At 42.7% G+C, this 23,651-nt stretch overlaps 1 protein-coding gene across 1 annotated transcript; it reads right to left on the reverse strand.

Annotated features, from left to right (window-relative positions):
- On the reverse strand, positions 1-23,126 carry LOC125449229 (zinc finger protein 239-like). The gene is made up of 2 exons (XM_048524929.2): positions 22,013-23,126; positions 1-976 (listed from the first exon to the last, which is right to left on the reverse strand). Exons 1-2 carry the CDS (start codon positions 23,093-23,095, stop codon positions 875-877), a joined length of 1,185 nt encoding a protein of 394 aa, XP_048380886.2. The 5' UTR covers positions 23,096-23,126; the 3' UTR covers positions 1-874.
- Positions 23,127-23,651: the final 525 nt, after the last annotated feature.

Genomic DNA, 23,651 nt, shown 5'->3' on the forward strand with positions numbered 1-23,651 from the left:
TTCGGCTAAGTGCTACGGTTTCCTCCCACAGTCGCAAAGATGCACAGGTTAGGCAGATTGGCTGTGCTAAATTGTCGTGGCTAGGGATATGCAGGCTAGGTGGATTAGCCATGGTAAAACTGCGGGGTTATGGGGATAAGCGTAGAGGCTCAGTCTGGGTGGGATCCTGTTCAGACGGTCGGTAAAGATTTGATCGATAGAATAGCTTCTTTCCATGCTGTAGGCATTCTATGATGCTCGGTCTGGGAGAAGGTTTCTGACTTACCCAACCATCTCCCCCATCTAAGCCTAACAGGGATAGTCCTTCAAAAGGAACTAGCCTGTATTAGAGATTTAACAAGACTCAATACTTTGTGTTTCTTCATATTATTAGCACATGTAACTGGGGCTAGAGTTTATTAACATCAATAGAAACAGACCCCAATGGACATCATTCATTCTAGGATGTGATTAACAGCAAAATCCAGTCACTGCAGTTACCCGTGAACTCACTGGTGTTGGCAGTGTGGATTACTGAGTAAATCCCCTTCCAAACTCTGAGCAGATGAATAGTGTCTCTCCAGTGTGATCTTACTAGTGTACAGTGAGTTGTGGTGATTGCCTGAACCCAGGCAAAACATTGTGAGCACCCGAATGGTTTCTCATCGCGTGTGAATACGTTAATGATGCAACAGTTCTTCAGTACTTTTATATCACTTCCCACAATCTGGGCATTTACAAGGTCTCCTGTCAGTATGAACCTGTTGGTGTGTCAGTAGATTGGATGACTGATTGAATCTCCCGACATATGGAACTGATGAATGGTCTCTCCCCAGTGTGAACACATTGAATCAATTTGCTGGAGTTTTTATAGCACTTCTTATGGTCCTGGCATTTAAAAAGGCCTCTCTGCAGTGTGAGTTCGCTGGTGTGTCAACAGGTTGGATGCTTGAGCAAATCTGTTCCCACACGTGGAGCAGATGAATGGTTTCTCCCCAGTGTGAACTCGCAGGTTCAAAGAACAAGAGAATCTTTCCATTCACATAGCAGGTAAATGGTCTCTCTCTAGCGTGACTGCGTGATGAATTTCAAAGTCCGAGGGATAATTTAATCCCATCGCATAGTCCACACTTTTCCACAGCTTCTCCCCAATGTGGTTGCATTTGTTGTTTTGACAGGCCAGGTGATCAACTGAAGCTTTGCCCACATAAACAACACATGTGCGGTTTCTCTCCACTGTGATCAGTGCTTTTTCCTTCCATGTTAATTATTCTATCACAAGTTGTGATAAATTGGGCAAGTGGCAGTTCCAGGTATGGTCGGTTTCAGTTCCCTGGTTGCAAATCTTCTCCTTCTCTTATCCTGTGAAACTGACTTAAAACAGAAAGACAACTGAGAGAGAACCCACAAAAACAGCCAAATGAAATTCAGTCAAATGAACCTGGTCATTTATGGGACTGGCAGTTGGAAAAAGCTGACATATTGTTGTAGGAACCCAAGCAATTCACTAATGGCCTTCAGTACAGAGAACTTGTCCCCAGTCTGAGCTCATCTAAAATTATGCAAAATTTAAAACTATTCCCTGTACACAAAGGATAGTTCTATCAAAAATAAACAAAGAACTGCAAATGCTGAAAACGGAAACTAAGGCTGAAAATGCTGGAAAAACTTAGCAGATTTGGCAGTATCCGTGGAGAGAAACAGAGCTACTGTTTTGAGTCTCGCACAGGACTCGAAACATTAATCATGTTTTTCCCTCCACACATGCTGCCAGATCTGGGAGCTTCTTCAATACTTTTTGCCTTTGCTTCAATTACATCAAGTTCACTTGTGTAAATCAGAAAGAGGAGTCCTAACAGCAATCCATGGTGAACTCCACCACTAACTTCAGTACTAACTCCACTATTAACTTTCCTGCATTTTGAAAAATACCAAATAACCAGTGATCTCTTTTTCCTGTCTTCCAATTTCATGACTCAACTTACTGCCTTTTATTCTAGTTCTAACGCTGCTCACAAGTCTTTTGCATGGAATTTTGCAAATACATTTTGCAACTCTATAAACAGCACATCAGCAACATTACCTCGAAGAATTCTGCTTGACGCTTCATCAAAAAAAAATGTAAGCAAGGCTATGATAATCCGCCAACAAAACCAAGTTGGTCTTCCTTAATTAACACAGTGTTTTTCTTCTGAATTATTAGTTCTTGAGGATTCCCTAGCACTAAGGCTAATTTGAAAAGCTGTGTGTCATTTGGAACCTGTCCCTGCCCTCAAACCCAATGAAGATTAGAAAATTACAGCCATTGCCTCTTTTCACTCAATTTTCACTCCCACTTGCCCCAGTAACATTTCATCTGTTCCTGATGTCACATTAATTTTCATGCACATCCCATTCAATGTCTCCTTCTCATCAATTTTAAACACTTCAAGTGTCTGAATTTCCTCCTCTTTCACTATGGCCTGGGTTGCGTCTTCTTCCTTGATAAAGTTAGAGGTAAAATTCATATTTAATACATGGGACATGCCTTCTGTTTCCTTTCTAAGTCCCAGTTGGACCCACTGCTCCTTTTACCACTTTTTGTTTTACTATTTACACGCCTATAGAAGACTTCTTGATCAACTTCCATGTTTGCTTCCAGTCTTTTCATACTCCCTCTTTGCTTCTCTTACTTGCCGCTGATCGCTCTAAATTCTGCCTAGTTCACAGTTGAATTATCAACCTGATTTTTGTCACACACATACTTTCCTTTTTCACCTTAATTTCTTGACTTTGTCATCTTGTCAATTCATTTGTGCTACTTACTCGCTTCATTGGAATATATCTTGACCGTGTCAGAACTAACCCAATGTTCAGTTACAAATTTGATTCTAATTTATCCATTCATATACAATTGAAATTGGCCTTCCATTAAATAATTATACCTCCTCTTAGCTGAAATCTTTGCCCACTGAAAACAGGCAAATCTTTTACCCTCCAAATTCAAAACTGGATGATATTCTGATCCTACTGAATTCAGTGATTCTGATCTGAGTGCCCGAGCTGTCAATTCTAATCTACTCCTCTACTAAAGAAATTTACAAAAACCTTCAATATCAGTAAAAGATACTCAAAACAGACAATCATTCCAAACAGAAAATGATGCAGTATCTTAGTAGGTATCATGGGGAGGCAATGGCCTGGTGATATTGCTGTTGATAGAATTTAAATTCAATAGAAAAATCTGGAATTAAGAGTCCAATGATGACCATAAAACCATTGTCAATTGTTGGAAAGCCCCATCTGGTTCTTACCCTCTATGTGAAGTCTATGCTTGATCACTCCATCAAGGGAAAGAAATTATTCCTGTCTACCCTATCTATGCCCCTCAATTTATACATCTCAATCACGTACCCTCTCAATCTCCTCTGTTTTACAGAACATAACCCCAGTCTGTCCAATTTTTCTTCATAACAGAAATTGTTCAGCCACGCAACACCCTTGCAAATCTCCTCTGCACCCTCTCCATTGCTATCACATACCTTTTATAACATGGATTCCAGAACAGTACACAATACTCCAGCTGGGGCCTACCTAATGTTTGATACAGTTCCAACATAACCTACCTGCTCTTAAAATCTGTGCCTCAGGCAATAAAGGCAAACATATGCTTTCTAAACCATTTCATCCCCTGTCCTGAAACCGTAAGGGAGCAGTGAATACATACCAATGTTCCTTTGATCTTTGGTGCTTCCCAGGATCCTACTGTTCATCTTGTATTCACTTGTATTGTTTGTCCTGCCCAAGTGCATCACCTCACATATAAGTGGGAAATTTGTGCATAGAGTCAAACGATATTGGTAGATTCTTAAACAAGTGCTTCTCAGCTGTCTTCATTCTGGGGGAGGACGTAGACACAGAATTCTGTGAACTTCATCAGCAGATTGATACAATAAGTGAGGAGGTATTGGGAGTTTTGATGTGTTAAATATGGACAAATACCCAGCTGTATCTGAAGCTGCTGTGGAAAATGAGGGAGGAAATTGCAGGGGCCCTTAACCAAATTTCTGGTTTCTCTCTGGCCACAGGGACCTGACAGAGGACTAGAAGGTAGCCAACATGTTTCCACATTTTGAAATAGATGATCAAGATAAGCCAGGCAATTGCAGACCTGTGTGTCTCACATTCCATGGTAGGGAAATTACTGCTGTGCAGCAGAGCCAACTATGGTGCCGCCGACTTGGCTGTTGCTGCTTTCCCGATTGGCTATCAGCCCTGACAGTATCTAACATATATATCTGATTGAGAGGTGATAGCCACAGAGAGCTCCTGCACTATTCTCTTGTTTACCACATTTCTGCCTGTGTCACCTTTACTTGTGGTGTGACGAGCTCGTTAAATGTGCTTTCCACAATGTCCTCATCATCACGGATGCTCTGTAATGAGTCCATTCATAGCTCCAGCCACTCCATGCAGCTGAACACACGTCCTGCATACGTGGTCACTACAGATACTCAAAGTGTCCCCGATTTCCCATATGTTGCAGGAAGAGCATTACACAAGTTGAGTCCTCTTGCTGTTTTGAATCCCACAAATTGCAAGGAATTGGCTGGGAAAAAGTCACCTAACCATACCTGCTACTCACCAAATCATATTTCTCGCTCCTTCTCTTTACTCCTAAAAAGTTACGAACCACAAAATAAGGACTTCCCCTCTCTCTCTCTCTGTATGAATCACTCAGTCCCTAAATCTGGTTTCTAAGCAACCGATCTTTTTGCCCTGTGTCCTTTTTGAATCCTGATGTCATCTCAGGAGTTCTGCCTGTAGATTCAATGAAGGGTCACTCTGCCCCTCTCCCACTGCTGTTCTGACTGAGTTTGATTGGAGCCATGCCCCTCAGGCTTTAATCTGGACCATCTGCTGCTACCATTCACCCCAGTTTCACTCCACTCCACCTCCTCTCCACTGTTGCTCTGACTGATCATCCCTTTATTCCCTGTTACTATGTCTCTCTTTTCCTTTTTATCCAGTCCCAAATACTCCTGGAAATCCAGGATTCTCTGGACTTGTTATTCTTACATTTCAGCTTGAAAGGAACATGTTGAGCCTATAGCTTTTTGAATATCTCTTACTGCTCCGCTGCAGATTTACACTCAACTCACTGTTCCCAGTCTATTTTGGCCAGATGTGCCTTATTTTATTAAAAATCTGCATTACCCCAATCAAAAACCCCTTTTCTGCAAAGACCACTTTTCTCCTTTTCCATAACAAACTTAAAACATATGGTATTGTGCTCGCTATCACTAAAATGTTCTGTGAAAATTTCAGTTAGCCTCTCCATTGTAACAAATGGGTGTTCAGCAGCTGAAAGGTCTCCACTGGGAAAAATAAAAACAAAATTTCCTTTTACAATGTTTAGATTTTTTTCTCTCTCTGTATGATTCTAATACGAAGTACCACAACTAATCTGTACATTGTTTGGAATTGTAACTTTGAGGAACTGAAACACTTTGACACAAGCAGAGGAAAACATACAGATTTATGCCGGAAGTAGAGGCCAGAGGAGAGACAAACAGGCAGAGCAAGGATGTCAGCAATTTCTCTGAGTTTTTTTTTGACTTGTATCTGCAAATTTAGCCATGGATTGAACATGGCAAATTTCCTATAATGTCCAGGGATGTATGGGTTAGGTGGATTAGCCAATGGGAAATGCAAGGGATATGGTGGGGGAATGGGTCTGGGTGGGATGCTCTTTGGAGGGTCGGTGTGGACTTGATGGGCTGAATGGCCTACTTGCACGCTGTATGTATTCTACATTTTATATATTCTATGTTCTGGGTCCTTGCAAATGAACGAAAACAAGGGTGATGTTTGTTCCCTGTAGCCAATAATTACGTCTGTGGAAATATATTAAAAGTCAGGAATCTAAATATAATTAGCAGTGTTCAAAGCTAAGGCATCTCTCAAGAGTTTTTAAAACCAGCATGTCAACCATTCAACCACAACCACAGCACAAAACCAACTCTCCAAAGTTATTGTTATTAAATCAGGAATGGTTAGTCTGGTTCAGTACAGAATTTTGATGCATTGACTGAGGATCCCCTGACCTCTGGTGTGAAAAATTCCAAAGATTCACAACCATTTGAGGGAAGAAATTTCTCCTCACTTCAGTCCTAACTGACTGACACATTACCTCAGAATGTGATCCCAGCTCTCGACGCTGTGGCCAAGGAAGGGTGTTACAGCAACCAAGAGGTCAAATGTCAAACTACCTTGGATTTTTACACGTTTTAAAGAGCAGCACTGAGAAATGAGCGACATGGACGCACCGAGAGAGTGAAAGGGGGTGAGGTGGATACACAGAAACAAAACGAGACAGATAGACTCAGAGAGTGTGGCAGACACTGAAAGGAACAGATATATTTTACCATTCTATATGATTGTTAATGGAGATCAACAAACAGTAGAAAGAAAGACACACATTCAACATTCAACAAAGCTTTTTAACCACCTGAGAACAACAGAAGGAGCCTTAGAAACAAATGAAGTATTTTTGAAGTGTTCCCACTTGTAATCTATTGACAGAGAGAGGGAATTGGGTAAAATGCTGATTCAACAGGTACGTAAAAATTATCTTGAAGATTTACCTCCTGAAATAATTCCATAGAGGCTGGTATCCCATTAACAAGTCACCTTTTATGTGAACAAGTCCAATGTGCATAGTAATTGACACTAGTCTGGCTTCCTCAGAGCCAGTTCTCAAAGTGAACAGAACCTGGGACCTTTTTGTTTGTGTCTAGCAGCCGGGGCTCCCTGATTGGACCAGTTTAACAGCCCCAGGAGGGAACTCATTTTCGGTGAGGTCCACTTAGCTGATCTTGTTATAATCATTACATTCCTTCCCCTCTAAGTCTGGGGACATGGGCCTGTTCTTTATTTTACAGTCTCTCTTGGGGCATTTCCGCACTAAGTCCAGTTCCTCCGTCTCAGCCTCAGATAGGGGGTGTGTACAGGAACATAGCTCACCTCTTGTGCCCAGGGCATCTTGGAAAAAAATTTATCCTCTTCTTCAGGCGGTAAAGGCGTCGAAAGTGCAACATCTGCCATGTCCAACTGAGACTCTAAGGTTTCTTTGACACTAGATGGAGAGGGAGAACTGATGTCATACCTGAGGATTCACACTGGAGAGAGGCCATTCATTTGTTCTATGTAATGGGGAGGCGAGTTCAGTGATTTATACAACCTGGTAAAGGATCAGTGAGTTCATACTGGATGAGACCCTTTACCTGCTCTGATAGTGAGCAAGGATTCACCGATTCATCCGCCCTTCTCGTAAACCTTTTTCATGATAAACCTTTTAAACGTCAACTTTGGGAAGTGTTTAAGCATTCTTAGGAACTGATGTGCCTTTAATGTGTTTACACTGATCGGAGACAGATCAAAGCTCTGATTATGGAGTTAGGTTCAAGGGATCACCTGACTTCACTGTACAGCAACGAATTCACACTGGAGAAGAGCCATTCACCTGCTCTGAGCATGGTAAGGAATTTAATCAGTTATCCAACCCGCTGAAACACCAAGAAATGCACACTGGAGAGAGGCTGTTCACTTATTCTGCTGGAAGGAGTCACTTAGTCCTCTAACCTGCCAAGACCACAGACCTTGCAAGTAACTGCAATGATTGGATCTTGCTGTGATCATATCTGGGATACAACCATTTTGATTGGCCTCTCTTTCTGACAATGTTAGTAAATTCAAACTGAGTTATTGGTATTGTTGTTCTGGATCAAAATCAAATAAATTGTGCTGTGCTAAATCAGGTTAGTTCCTTTGCAGGGTTTTCTCTATCTTGACCATTCCCATCTCTAACAAGGAGGAGTCATTGGAAGTTCAATGTAACTAAGATTACACCAATTGGATCAGTTGCCTGTATGGCTTCCCTCCCTTCCACTAAGCCACCTAACAAAACAAGTCTCTATAGCTCCCATTATCTGAGCCTTGAAATGCAATTGTCTCCAATTTCTCTCCTGCCTCAACTTGCCCTGTCAGAAATAATTCTATCATGTGACTCACCTTTATTCACTTGACCCTCTTCTCAGTTAATGCTAATTATCAATTATTCCAGGTTCACTAATAATGTTAACTGTTTTTCTGGTACTGCCCCTCTCAGCTCTAAATCCACCACTGCCAGCCATGCTAAAAAAATTAACACCACTATCTTCACAAACTACTACCTCATCTCCCAACTTCCTTTCCTCTTCAGTGTTCCTGAGCTTGGCGTACCCCAAGGATCTAGCCTTAGTCCCTTATACTTCTCATCTACATGGCGCACTGGACGACATCAACTGAAAATACCACGTCAGATTTCACGTACACACTGATAATGCCCAATTCTACTTGATCACAACCTTTCTTTACTCTTCCAATGTTGCTAAATTATCAGATTGCTCACTCGACATCCAGTACTGGATGGGCAGGTATTTCCTCTATTTGAAAATTGGGGAGGCTAAATTCATTGACTTTGATCACCATGACAAGTTCAGTTCTAGAGCTGTACAGCATGGAAACAGACTCTTCAGTCCAACTCATCCATGCTGACCAGATATCCTAAATTATTCTAGTTCCATTTGCCAGCATTTGGCTCATATCCCTTTAAGCCCTTCCTATTAATGCACCTATCCTTTTATCTTTTGTAATTGTACCAGTCTCTACCACTCCTCTGGCATGTCATTCAATACACACATCATCATCTGTGTGAAAAAGTGCCCCTAAGGTTCCTTTTAAATCTTTCCCCTCTCACCTTAGACAACACTCCCCAGGAACCTACCATTAAATATAAGTCTTGCCTTGATGTGTTTTCAAAATGCAACATTTCACATTTATTTAAATGAAACTCCATCTGCCACTCCTCAGCCCATTGGCCCATCTGATCAAGGCCCTGTTTTACTCTGAGATAACTTTCTTTACTGTCCACTACATCATGAATTTTGGTTTCATCTGCAAACTAATTAACCATTCCTCCTATATTCACAGCAAATCATTTACATAAATGAAAAAAAGCAGTGGACTCAGCACCGTTCCTTGCGGCACACTCCTGGTCACAGGCCTCCAGTCCGACAAACAACCTTCCATCACCACCCTCTGTCTCCTGCCTTTAGGCCAATTTTGTATTCAAATGTCCAGCTCTCCCTACCCCGTGGAACCTTGTCACGAAAGTCCTTGTGGGCAACATCTATGACTGTGCCTTCTGTAATTTGAATAGTTTTCAAGACATTATTGATTATTTCTCCAAGTTCTCTAGCTTCCATGTTCTTCTCCACAGTGAATATTGACTCAAAATACGCATTTAGTATCTCACCCATCTCCTGCTGTTCAAAACATTGCCTTGTTGATCTATAAGAGGGCATATTCTCTCCCTAGTTACTCTTTTACCCTTAATGTATCTGTAGAATCTTTCTGGATTCTTTGTAACCCCATTTGCCAAAGCTATCTCATGCCCTTTTTTTTCCCTCCTGATTTCCCTCTTGAGTATACTCCTACTCCTTGAGGGATTCACTCAATCCTAGCTGCCTATACCTGCCATATGCCTCCTTTTTTTTCTTGACCAGAGTCTCAATCTTTCTAGTCATCCACCATTCCCTAAACATACCAGCCTCACCCTTCAGGCTAACAGCTTCTCGATTCCCATTATCTCATTTTTGAAGGCATCCCACTTTCCAACTGCCCATTTACCTGCAAATAGCATCTCCCAATCAACGTTTGAAATTTCTTGCCTAATGCCATCAAAGTTGGCCCTTCTCCAATTTCAAACTTTAACTTTTAGATCAGTTTTATCCTTTTCCATAACTAACTCCAGAGTCCGTCCCTTTCCCTGGTACTCTCTGAGTCTCCTGCATAACTAGATTTAACACATTTAGAACAATCAGACTTCTTCATAACAGACAAGACCCTGAAAGTTTCAAAGTGAGACAGTCCCATTCATAGGGCGGATGGAAGTTGGTTTAATGGATGTGCTTTGTGCGGGTCTCATCTGTCCACAACATTTCTAGATAATGTTGAATTTGATATCCATATTTGCTCAGGTCTTCAAACAGTAGGATGTATCTAGAATCATTGGAGAACATGCAAAGAAGATTTACCGGAATAATGCTGTAACTAACAGGTTATACCTATCAAGAAAGATTTAATAGGTTAAAGATGTGTTTTCCATGTTTTGGGAATGGGGTCTTTAGTCCTTGTGAGTGTTTGTTTGTCATCGAGTTTGATAGCATGCAAGCCCACAGCCACTCTACGACAAGCACTCACAAGGACTAAAGACCCCATTCCCACAACATGCGGAACCAACGTGGTTTACAAAATACCACAGAAACATTACATTGGACAGACAGGAATGAACTAGCCATCAGAATACATGAACACCAGTTGACAGCAAAACAACACAACACACTTTCCTTAATATCAGTATACTCGGACAATGAAGGCCATCAGTTTAACTGGGACAACGTAACAATAGTAGTCCAAGCCAAACACAGACATGCATGGGAGTTCCTAGAGTTTTGGTTCTCAACCCACAATGCAATCAACAAACATATAGAATTTGTCCCCATATCCCTTGGATAAGCATATGGATAGTGATGGGATAGTGTAGGGGGAGGGGCTTAGATTAGTTCACAGGTCGGCGCAACATCGAGGGCCGAAGGGCCTGTTCTGCGCTGTATTGTTCTATGTTCTATACAAACCCATACAGAACAAAACCAGAAATGACCATAACAGACTGGACAGTATAAATCCCAAGTGAAGTAGAGCAACATCGATTTATGAGAGGCCTCACTGATGGTATTACCTAGCATGGTGATAAAATGACTGAAGAAAAACAAACCAGCGAGCAAGGCAACAACATCACCCACAACCAGATCTAGAGATTTTTGCTAAAACCTTAAAAAATCCTCACATCCCACATAAACCTTCTGTCCGTTACCTTAGACCTGTGCCCCCTCATCACTGATCCCTTCACAAAGGTTTTTGTCCTATCTACTCTATTTGTGCACCTTGATTTTATTCATCTCAATCACGTCAGCCTTCACTCAACTCTGCTCCAAGGAAATTAAGAACAAAAACAGAAGCTGCAGTAAAACCTCAGAAGCGTCTGGCAGCATCCGTGAAGAGAAAAACAGAGTTAACATTTCGGGTCCGGTGACCCTTCCTCAGAACTGATGGTGGCAGGGAAAGCATCAGTTTACATGCAGAAAAAGGGAGGGGGATGGAGTATGGAGTAAACAATAGGATAGAGCCTAAAGAGAGAGAAGAGCAGTTGGACAGACAAAGAGTTGATAATGAGCAGGCTGGAAGGGTGCATAGTTGTTAACAGGGACGGTTCGTGACAACAGGTGGCGTATAATGGCAGGTTATGTGGGAACAAGGCCTGGTGTGTGGTGTAGGGGGCTTGGACATGGGAGAATTTAAGCCCTAAAATTTTGAACTCGATATTGAGTCTGGAGTGCTGCAGGGTCCCCAGGCGGAAAATGAGGAAATCAACCCCAGTCTTCCCAATATTGGTTCATGACTAGGACTCCAGCCTGGGCAACATCCTGGTAAATCTCTTCTGCACCCTCCACATGTGTTATGTGCAATGTGCTATCACATCCTTCCTATAATGTGGATTCCAGAACTGCACACAGAAGTCTAACTGTGACCAGGGTTTTATACAGTTCCAGCAGTGTCCCTGCTCTCAAACTCTATATCTCAGTAAATAAAGGCAAATACTCCATATGCCTTCTTAACCAGTTAATCTAAATGTCGCAGGAGCTGACAAAGTCCTGCTGCACTTTTCAATCATAGAAATGGCAACTGGGTGTTATAGAAGAGGATATGGTTTCGATGATGATTTGTCTTCACTTGGCCAATGTGCTCAATTTTCACATCTTTCCTGAAATGTGACCCTCAAGATGTTGGAAAGACTAGAGGGAAATTTTTCCAGAATAGCATCAGGGACAAATGTTTTCGGTTCCATGGAGAGATTGAGGAAGCTGGTCTTATTCTCTTTAGATCAGAGAAGACTGAGATATTTTACAGGTGTTGAATTTATTTTGGAGGAGTTTGCATATCCATTGAGAGACATTGTTTTCAATGCAAGTTGGCTGGTAAAAAAAGTCCAGTGTGAAGATGAGGAGAGATTATTTTATTCAGTGAATTAGGATGATCTTGTGGACATTGTGCTGTAGACCTCTATGACATTCAGACAGAAAAAGGCCTTTCAGCCCATCATATCAGCACTGGTCAAAAACAAATACTTAGCTATTCTAATCCCAGCTTCCAGCACTTGGCCCATGGCTTTGTGTGCCTTTTCATCACCAGTTCACATCTTAAAAACTTCTTAAACATTATGAGGGTTTCTGTCTATCACCCTTACAGGCACTGAGTTTAGCACGCTTGCCATCATTGCTTAGGCCTTTGAGAATAGGAGTTGGGACGTCATGTTGAGGTTGCACAGGATGTTGGTGAGGCCTCTTATGCTGACCAGATATCCAAAATTAATCTAGACCCATTTGCCAGCATTTTGCCCATATCCTTCTAAACTCTTCCTATTCAAAAAAACACCCAGGTGCCTTTAAGATGTTGGAATTATACCCACCTCCAACACTTCCTCTGGCAGTTTGTTCCATACAGGCAGCACCCCCTGTGTGAGAATGCAACTTCTCAGGTGCTTTTAAAATCTTTCTCTCCCTCCCCCACTCAGTAAAAAGACTTTGGCTCTTCACCCTAACCATGCCCCTCATGATTTTAAAAACCACTATAAGGTCACCACTCAACTTCTGATGCTCCAAGGAAATATGTCCCTGCAGTTCAAACTTCTCAATCCTAGCAAAATTCTTGTAAATCTCCTCTGAACCCTTTCAAGTTTCTTAACATCTTCCCAGTAGCAGGAAGACCAGAATTGAACACAATGTTACAGAAGTGCCTTAACCAATGTTCTGCATAACTACAACATGACCTCTCAATTCCTATACTGAATATACTGACCAATAAAAGCAAGTGTACCAAATGTCTTCTTCACTACTGTGCCTACCTGTGACTCTTTGAAGGCACTATGAACCTACACCCCAAGGTCTTTTTGTTGGGCAACACTCTCCAGGACATTAAGTACATGAGTCCTACCCTGATTTGTTCTTGTTACATTATTAACCAGTTGCCTATTCCATCAAACAGTAAGTCTCTCCGAGAAAAGTGTTTATTACTCATGTCACCCTGAAACTGGGAAGTGGTTTTTGGAAGAGTAATTAACACAAAGTTTATGGTCATAAAATGAATGGATCAGACTGAGCAGCATCTGTGGAGAAGAAAGCAGAATTAACATTTTGGGTCCAGTCATCCTTCTTCAGAACTTCCCCAAAATTGTCAAATCCTGTCCTGCTGATGATGTTGAATGCTCTCCTGAGATCTATAAAAGTATAGTAAGGAAGTATGTTCTGTTGCTTACACTTTACCTGTATCTGCTGACCCACCGTTGATCTACTAGCACAGGATCTGTGCTTCTTGGACACACTCACTCTGCAAGTGGATGGAGTCTTATAATCATGACCCTAATGAAAATCTTCCCTGAGATGCTGAGTAAGATCTCCTTGCAGTTATTGCAATCTCCTCAGTCTCCTTGTTTTATGAAAATTGTGATTATTTTTATACCACACATGGCCAGTAGAATGGATCTGATCTCCCAAATGAGAAGCAAGAAGACATGAAGCTGTGGTAGTAGCTCAGGGTTTCTGTGCTTCAGCAGTTCAAGGAAAGTACCTTGCTGCTGGTGGACTTTCTACATAGTAAGTAACTAATTGTTCCTCATCCAACTTAACCATGACAGGAGTCACAGGAGAGTCAAACTGAGACTGGAAGATGTTTTCAGTTATAGTGGTACAGCTCAAAGTCATGTTTTATCCAGTGAGACTTCTGTTTATTTCAGTTAATGAGGAATCTACCATCTGTTGATTTCATCTGGGAACTTTGGTATCCAAGTGCTCTCTTGGGGGTGGAAGTGAGGGGGGAAATGGTAGAGGTCGAGGAGGCACCAGCATATAGAGTATGCAGGTTTCCTTCCCATTGTCACAGTCAGTTTATATTTCCTGACAGGTTCCTTTATTTTACACATTGTCTCCCTGTCTTTTACACAACTGTCTGAGCTACTTTCAGGCTATACAGCCTTCTTGCTGATGTTGTGCACAAGGTCAGACTTACTTTTTACTTCAATGAAAAATGTCACCTCCAATGAGTTGATCTCAAACCAGCCTTTGTTGTGGGTTTCACTTCTACTTCATGTTGCCGCTGCTGGGTCATAAATGATTCATCTAACAACTTCCAAACTGCACCAACCTAAATTCTGCTTTACATCCCTTGATAACTTAATTTCACAAAGCACATTGTGAAATGACTGCAGCAAAATGGGAAACCAGTGAGAATTAATTTCTCATTTAAGTTTAATCAGTGGAACCTTTCAGAGTTGTATATCTTTTCAAAGACCAATTGCCCACATTGCCCCTCTGAAAAGCATCCCACCCAGACCCATCCCCCTACCCTGCACTTCCCAAGATTAATCCACCTGGCTTGCACATTCCTGGACACAATGAGCAATTTAGCATGGCCAGTCTACCTAAACTGCACATCTTTGCACTGGGAGGAAACCGAAGCACCCAGCAGAAACCCATGCAGACATGGGGAGAATGTGCAAACGCCACACAGTCACCCAAGGCTGGAATCAAATTTGGGTCCCTGATGCTGTGAGGCAGCAGTGCCAACGACAGACCCACTATGCTACTTTGGCATTGAGACCACAAAAAACAATCTGTACAAAATAACTGAGGGCATTGTTGTTAAGTTTGCAGGTGACACAAAGATAGGTGGAGGGACAGGTAGTTTTGAGAAAGCAGCAGAAGGAATTCAGCAGATCAGGAGATTGGGCAAAAATGTGCCGAATGGAATATAACGGCAGCTCTCTGGTTACCACACCCTCAGGGATCCTGATTTGATTCGAGCCTTGGGTGACTGTGTGGAGTTTACACATTCTCCTTATGTCTGCACAGGTTTCCGCTGGGTGCTTCGGTTTCCTTCGACAGTCCAAAAATGTGCAGTTTAGGTGGACTGGCCGTGGGAAATGCAGGATTAGTGGGATAAGGTAGGGTATGGGTCTGCATGGAATGCTCATTGGAGGCTTAGTGTGAACTCAATAGGCCAAATGGCTTACTTCCACATTATAAGAATTCTATGATTCTATGCCTCCAAGACCTCCATTCACCACTGGCTGCCATGCTGAAAAAGATCTACTCTCTGCCTTCTTCTGGTCAGCCAATCATCTATTGGCTAAGTACCTTGCCCCTAATACCTTGGGCTCCTACCTTATGTGTGTCCTGTGTGACACTTTGTCAAAGGCCTGTGGAAATCCCAAATGTATCACGTCTGCCTGGCTCTCCTTTGTTAAACTTGCTCATTATCTCCTCAAAGAACTCAAACAGATTTGTCAGGTATGACTTCTCCTTGACAAAGTCATGCTGGCTCAACTCTACTTTACCACACACTGTCAAGACTGCTGCAACCCCATCTTTAATAATGGGCTCTTAAAAACTTACAAACGACCAAGGTCAGGCTAATCAGTTTATAATTTGCTGTTTTCTGCCTCTCTCCTTTCTTAAACAGCAATGTTATATTAGCCATTTTTCATTACTCTGCAACCCTCCTTGACGTCAGTGATTCTTGAACAATCATTGCCAAGGGCTCTGCAATCTCTCAGCTATCCCCTACAGAACTCTGTGATGTAGTTCAGACTGGGTGATTTATTCACCTTCAGGCCTTTTACCTTCTCTTGAGTGATGGTCACTATACTCACCTCTATCCCCTAACTCTCTTAAAATTCTGGTGTACTACTTGTCTTCAACTGTGAAGACTGATGCAAAGTACCTATTCAGCTCCTTTACCATTTCTTTCCTCATTACTACTTCTCCAGTCTCATTTTCTAGTGGTCCAATGTCAATCCTTACCTCTTTTATATATCTTTAAAAAAATTCTTGCAATCTTGTTTAACTAGCTAGCTTATTCTCAGATTTCATTTTCTCCCCCCCTTATTGATTTTTTAAGTTACCCACTGGTGGTTTTTAAAAGGCTTCCCAATCATCTGGCTGCCCTCTAATCTTCACCACATTGTATGGTTTTTCTTTTGCTTTAATGCTGTCCCTGGACTTCCCTTGTCAGCCATGGTTGCCTCATCCTCCCCTTAGTATCTTTCTTCTTCCTTGGGACAAATTTCTGCTGTCCCTCCTGAAGTGCTCTTAGGGTGGCACGGTCGCTGAGTGGTTAGCACTGCTGCCTCACAGCACCAGGAATCTGGGTTCAATTCCACCCTCAGGTGTGGAGTTTGCACATTTTCCCTGTGTCTGCATGGGTTTCCTCTGGGTGCTCTGGTTTTCTCCCACCATCTAAAGATGTGCAGGTTAGGTGGACTGATCATGCTAAATTTCCCATAGTGTCCAGGGAGAGGTGGGTTAGACATGGGAAGTTCTTGGTTATAGGGAAAGGGAATGGATCTGGGTGGGATATTCTTCAGAGGTGTGGTGTGGACTTGTTGGGCCAAATGGCCTGTCCCCACACTGTAGGGATTCTATGACTACTCCTGCCACTGCAGCTCCATATTTTGTCTCCTAGAATTCCCAGTTCCATTCCTGGCTCCCCAGATACTGAAGTAGTTATAAAATGCAACAAGATCTAGACAATATCCAGGCTCGGGCTGACAAGTGGCTAAGAACATCTGCACCACTCAAATGCCAAGCAATGTCACCTCCAATAAGAGATTATCTAACCATCACCCCTTGATATTCAATGGTGTTACTATCTTTGAAACACCCCACCCCCATCAATATCCTCAGGGTTACCAGGACAAAGCAACTCACTTGATTACACCACACCCACAAACATTCACTCCCTCCAGCATCAACACTCAATCACAGCAGTGTACTATCTACAAGATGCACTGCAGATATTCACCAAATGTCCTGAGCCAGCACCTTCCAAACCCACAATTATTTCTACGTGGATGGACAAGAATAGCAGATACTGGGGAATAATACCGCCTTCAAGTTCTCCTCCAAGCGACTCACTGTCCTGACTTGGAAATATATTGCCATTCCTTCACTGTTGGTGTGCCAACATCCTGCAATTGCCTCCCTGATGGGGGCACATAACAGCATTGACGATAGCAGTTCAAAAAGGCAGCTCACCACCACCTTCCCATGGGCAACTAGGGATGGCCAATAAATGCTGCCTAACCAGCAACACCCATGCCCCATGAGTGAATATAAGGAAAGAATTTGTTGGTGCAATAAGATAGTTGACTCAGTAAATCCCCTTCCAAACTTAAAGCAGCTGAATGGCTCCTGCCCCCAACACCCTAACTGTCTGCATCAATGTAGAATCAGCTGGCATCCATAAGGGAATCCTTTACCACAGTCCTCACATTTCCATATTTTTGCCAGAGAGCTGTCCTCAACAAGAGTGTGTTGTTGGATTTTCAGTTGTAATAAATAATTGAATTCTACACTGCAGCCCTCATATTTCTATGATTCCTCCATAGTGCTGAACTCAATGTGATCACAACAATGGATCATTAAATCCTTTGACACACTCCCTACATCAGGTCAGCACTGCTGCCTCACAGCATGAGGGAACCTGGGTTCAATTCCACCCTCAGGTGACAGTTTGTGTGGAGTTTGCTCATTCTCCCCATGTCTGTGTGGGTTTCCTCCCACAGTCCAAAGATGTGCAGGCCAGGTGGATAGGCTATGCTAAATTGCCCATAGTGCCAGGGATTTGTAGCTTAGGTGGGTCTGAGTGGGATGCCCTGAGTGTTGGTGTGGACTTGTTGGGTTAAAGGGCCTGCTTCCACATTTTTTTTTCTCTGTGGTGTGCATGTCTGAGTGTCGGTCTACGTTAGGTAATCACTTGAAGCTTTGTTCTCAGACAGAACAGTGCATGGCTTAATCAGTGTTGGGAAAGGTGTCATGCTTCTCACAAACTATGAAAAATAGGTGAAATTTCTCAGTCACAATATTGGAACAGCCCAACTTGGGGGTCTGTGTCTCACAGACCTTTTCAGTCATTGATATTTGAAATGCTTTCCCATAGACAGAACAAACATCTTTCCTTTGTCAAAGGCCCATGGTATATGGTATTCAGGTGCTGATGGGCCATGTCGATGTGAAGTTTGCTGTTCCCAACCTCAAATCCTCTTTCAAGATCCTGAGTTTCCAAAACTCATCACCATTAGTCCAGGGTGGAAGTTCAGGGCAGATAATTCCCATTTCTATTTGTTTTTTCTCATTTCCCCAAAGCCATAAATTTCCATCCACATATCTCCCTCCTCGGGCTGAAATCCAGACCCACCTCCCCTATTTGTTTCATCCATTCCCATTTTATCTCTCTCCTCTGCCTATCTTCCATTCTCTAGGTCATATCAACAGACTAAGAACCAAAATCAATGAGTCTGACTCACAGCAGAACTTTGCAAATCCTGCTTGCCTTCCCCGGTCTCCTGCCTTGCCACAACCTCATTGATAGCCCACCCAATCCAAAATGGAACACTTTCTTGACTGACGCACTCCCTCAAGACAGCTGTCCTCAGTAGTTGCCCCAGGATGGGGTCTATGCCCCTGAGAATGAGAAGCCCCGTGGCTGCAAACCAGAATCAATCTTGGAGAGCTCCTCATCCTGGAAATACAGCCCGATACCATTCTTTCTGCTCCCAGGGCTGGTGCCTACATTGCTCATACTTCAGTTACAATGGGGCCTGGCTGAACCCCCAATCAGAGTCAATAAGGGGTGAAATGGAGCTCAGATCTCTGGAGCTCTGTTTCTGGCTTTAAACAGATGATACAATCATACAGTGAAGAGGATCTCCAATCCAACAAGTCTGTACAGCCTCTGAAACAGGTTGTAGTCTACTTTTCATCTAGTTTCTCTAGCACTAAGATAAATAAGCATGTGCTTAATCATACAGTACAAAACAGTCCTCCAACCCATTAAGTCTGTACCACCAAAACTACATTCAGTCTGCACTTGCCCCATTTTTCAGCACGAAGCTCATAGCCTTGAATGCTATAACATCACAAGTGCATATTAAAAGGTTCCCATCTCATCTGCCATCCGAGGCAGTGATGCCAGACCCCCCACCTTAAAATTATGCCCCCTTGTTACTGACCCTTCAACTAAGGGGACCAGCCGCTTCCTATTCCCCTCATAATCCTACACATCTCAAGCAGAGAGCATCTCAACCTGCTCTGCTCCAACAACCTGAGCTTATCAGCCTCTTTTCACAGCTAAAATACTCAATCCCAGGATTCATGGTGGTGAATCTCCTCTGCACCCCTCCAGAGCAATCGCATCCTTCCTGTAGTGAGGAGATCAGGACTACAGACAGTACTCCAGCTCTAGGCAAACCAAAATCTTGACAGTTCCAAAAAACCCTCCCTGATCTTACAATCTACAACTTTCATTGACAAAGTTAGCCATCTGCTTACTTAACTACTGTATTAACCTGACCTGCCACCTTCAGGGATTTATGGCAAGCACAAGTTCCTTCCGTATCTGAGTTTTCTACTGTCCTGTCATTCGTTGAATGCCAATTGTTCTGTTACTTCTTCCAAATTATCACCTCACACTTAGCAAGGTTAAATTCTATCGATCACTGATCTGTCCATCTGACAAATTCGTTTATGTCCTCCTCTAACCCAAGACCTTCTTCACTGTCAACCTCCCAGCCAATTTTAGTATTAGTATTATCCACCTACTTATTTTTCATTCCACATTCCCCCACACCACACAATGTTCACAGCACAAACAGTAAACGACCCAACACTGATCCTTATGGTAAGCCACAGGCCTCCAGTCACACAATTAGCCTTCTAGCAACACCCTCTGTCTCCTGTCACTAAGCCAATATTAGATTCAATTTGCCAAATTATCCTGAATCCCATGTCTTTTTACCTTCTTTATCAGTCTCTCATGTAGGACCATATTGAAAACTTTGCTGAAATCCCTATGACCTATACTACCCACATCATCACACTTTGTGACCTCTTTGAATAATGCAATCAAATTTGTTAGTCATGATTGCCCTCTAATCAAGTTATGCTGACTATCCTTGATCAAGCCTCGCTTTCGAATTCAGAGATTAATTCTCATCAGAATTATAGACAATAGTTTCGCTATAGCTGATAAAAGATTCACTGGTCGTAATTCCCTGGTTTAGCTTTACTGCCTTTCTCGAAAAGTGGAATCATATTTTATGTTCTCAGTCCTGTGGCACCTCCTTTGTGGCCAGACGGTAATTTAAAATTGGGGTCAGAGCCCCTGGTCTTTTTCTCCCTCATTTCTCACAGAAGCCTGGCAAACAACTTAATTGTTCCTGGGGATCTCTCAACTTATAAGCCCACCAAACCTCCAATACCTTCTCACTCCCTATATCAACCAGATAAAGATAAAACCCTGTCTGTTTGAAGGAAATATTTCAACATTTGTTTTAGAAATGGATATCATGGTGAAATAGTGTGTAAACAAATGATTACTTAAGAATAACTGGGCATTTAGGGAATGACACCTTTAGAACAAGGAGAGTCCCTGTTTCCAATAAATTAACCGGCAGAAAAATTAGGACAGGTTAAGATGAAGGCTAATATCATCGTTATTCAGAACAGCACAGAGAATTTGCTAAACAAGCAGCACAGTCAAACACACAGCATCCAATACATACACCACACACTACATTAAACTCACCAGTAGTTTGTACTCTGTGACAGTGAGGCCCTATGGTCCCCTGGGTCTCGGGTGACTTTACCTAATTTGCAGCAACTTTCTGAAATGTTATTAAGCTGTGGTTTGATACGTTGGTTAATAATACAAAACCAAATACGACTGACAGTGCAAATGCTTCACTGAACCTGAAGCTGTTCTATAGAATGGTGGATCAGGACTAGCAGTTTTGAAGTGATGGGTTGTTTGTCACTGATATTGTGCAGTCTTTGATGGTAACAATCTTTGTTCTTTCTTTGGGAACTCCAGGTCTTCTCCCAAGATAGTGCTGGTTTGTTTCCCTGGACCCTCCATCTCTCTTCCTCCTTCTCTCTACCCAGCTATCCTTGTTGATATATATTATTTTGCAGGTTGGCCACCAATGTTATATAAATCATCTGTTTAAACCCTCATGGCCAATGACCACAAGATGACTGTTGTCCCCTTGCCTATCCCTATTTGAAAGTTAGTTTTCATTCTTTCCAATGTCAAAAACATATCTTCGAAGACCATGCACTCTATAATAGGGCAGTGTGACCAATAAACTTTTTTTTAAGGATTGTAGAAGGCTAGTTACAACTGTAACATAGTTAAATGAAGTCTCATACTTCAGACGAAATACTAAATACGCTAAAGGTGACTCCAATTCCTAAACACACACACATCCACACAGATGCACAGTGACCAATGCACATAGAGAAACACGTGGACACTCTTGACCACATGTTCAGGCATCCTCCAAACACACACAGGTTCACTGCTGCCATAACTCTGAATCCCATTGGTGGTCCCACACTTCATAGACCCATCCACTCTGCTCTCATGACTCCAAACCGCTAAGTCTCATGATTCTTCCAGCTCTTGCCCACCCACTCTGCTCTCAACCTGTCAAAGAACCATGTTCACTGCTTGCTTCACAATTTTCTCAGTCTCTCCTCTAGTCTCACTCTTTGTACTTGCAGATGAACAAAGCTTCAAACTGATCATCCAAGCTGGACGGACAAAATGGAAATCGAGGCAGGAGATAAACGAGAAAAACATGCAAGTTCAGACCTCAGTTAAGGAAGAATATTAGCAGTTTTGCCCTGTGCTGGTGAATGTGAAGAAATGGCAACAAACAGCTGATTGGATGATGTCAATGACTTGGCTGCAGTTTATTAACATTAACAGAAACAGACTCCAATGAACATGGTTCAGTTCTGAACGGATTAACAACGAAATCCAACATGGGGAGCTGCTTGTGAACTTGCAGGTGTGTCAGCAGATGGGATGACCGAATGAATCCCTTCCCACAGACTGAGCAGGTGAATGGCTTCTCCCCAGTGTGAATGTACTGGTGTTCAATGAGTTGCGATGATCGCCTGAAACCAACACCACAGTGTGTGCACCTGAATGGTCTCTCATCTGTGTGAACACGTTGGTGTATCAGCAGATGGGATGACTGAGTGAATCCTTTCCCACACTCTGTGCAGGTGAACGGCTTCTCTCCGCTGTGAACTCTCTGGTGTCTCAGCAGGTTACAGGACTGAGCGAATCCTCTCCCACACTGAAGGCAGATGAATGGCCTTTCGCCAGTGTGAACTCGCTGGTGTACACGGAGTTGAGACGGTCCTGTGAACCCAGATCCACAGTAAGAGCATCTGAACAGTTTCTCGTCAGTGTGAATTTGCTGATGTGACTGAAGGTTGGATGACTGAGTGAACCCCTTCCCACATTCAGAGCAGGTGAATGGTCTCTCCCCGGTGTGAACACGCTGGTGTCTCAGTAGGTTAGATGAAGTCGTGAATCCCTTCTCACACTCAGGGCAGGTGAATGGTTTCTCTCCTGTGTGAACTCGCTGGTGTACTGTGAGGTCTGATGACTGCCTGAATCCAGTCCCACATTCAGAGCACCTGAATGGTCTCTCATCAGTGTGAACACGTTGATGGGACATCAGGTCCCCAGAATGTTTAAAGCACTTCCCACATTCCAGACATTTAAAAGGTCTCTGATCAGTGTGAACACGTTGATGTTTCAGCAGGTGAGCAAGCTGAGTGAATCCCTTCTCACATTTGGAGCAGGTGAATGGCCTCTCTCCAGTGTGAACTCGCTGATGTTTCTGCAGGGAAGAGGAATCACTGAATCCCTTCCCACATTCTGAGCAGGTGAATGGCCTCTCCCCGGTGTGACTGCGCCGATGTGTTTCCAGTTTAGATGGATAATCAAATCCTTTCTCACAATCTTCACACTTCCACAGTTTCTCTTCACTATGAGCAACGCTTTCTGCTTCCATGTCCACAAACCGATGACATTCAGGTCCTGAAGAATCAAGCGTCTCCATCAGAGAATTTGCTTTGAATTTCCCATTTTAAATCCTTCCCTGTGAAACCCTGAAAAACTGATTCAAAACAGAAGGCAGGCTGTGAAATTGAGCTGAATGAACCTGGTCATCTGTGAAGTTGGCATGATGAAAAAGTGATCACGAGTCAGCCTATAAATCTAGCAAGGTGCAGATTCGGGCCTAGTGTTCACAGGGCACTTAGCTTAGAGCAACAGTGGCGGGGAGGGTCCCAGTAACAGGTAAACTGCAGGAACACTGCAACAACCTTCAATGTGGTTCCTGCAACATTATAACTCCGAAAGGTGAGAAAGGGTCTGGATTGGAGAGTACTGGGCACCTGACAATTACTGGTTAACCCTTTCTTACCCACCAGATTTACAGCAGTGGGAACATAGTTAACTTTTCAAAACCTTAGTGATGCAGTAGCAAGTCCAACAAAACAAGATTAATAATTCTAGTCTAAGGCATTAATTGTAAACTTGAGATGTCAGGAGATTCCAACCAAGCAGAACATGTAGCTTGTTAGGTGCGGGGAGTCATAGATACTGTCCGTGAC

Source organism: Stegostoma tigrinum, chromosome 42 (assembly GCF_030684315.1).
Source record: "Stegostoma tigrinum isolate sSteTig4 chromosome 42, sSteTig4.hap1, whole genome shotgun sequence".
NCBI classification, from domain to species: Eukaryota; Metazoa; Chordata; class Chondrichthyes; order Orectolobiformes; family Stegostomatidae; genus Stegostoma; species Stegostoma tigrinum.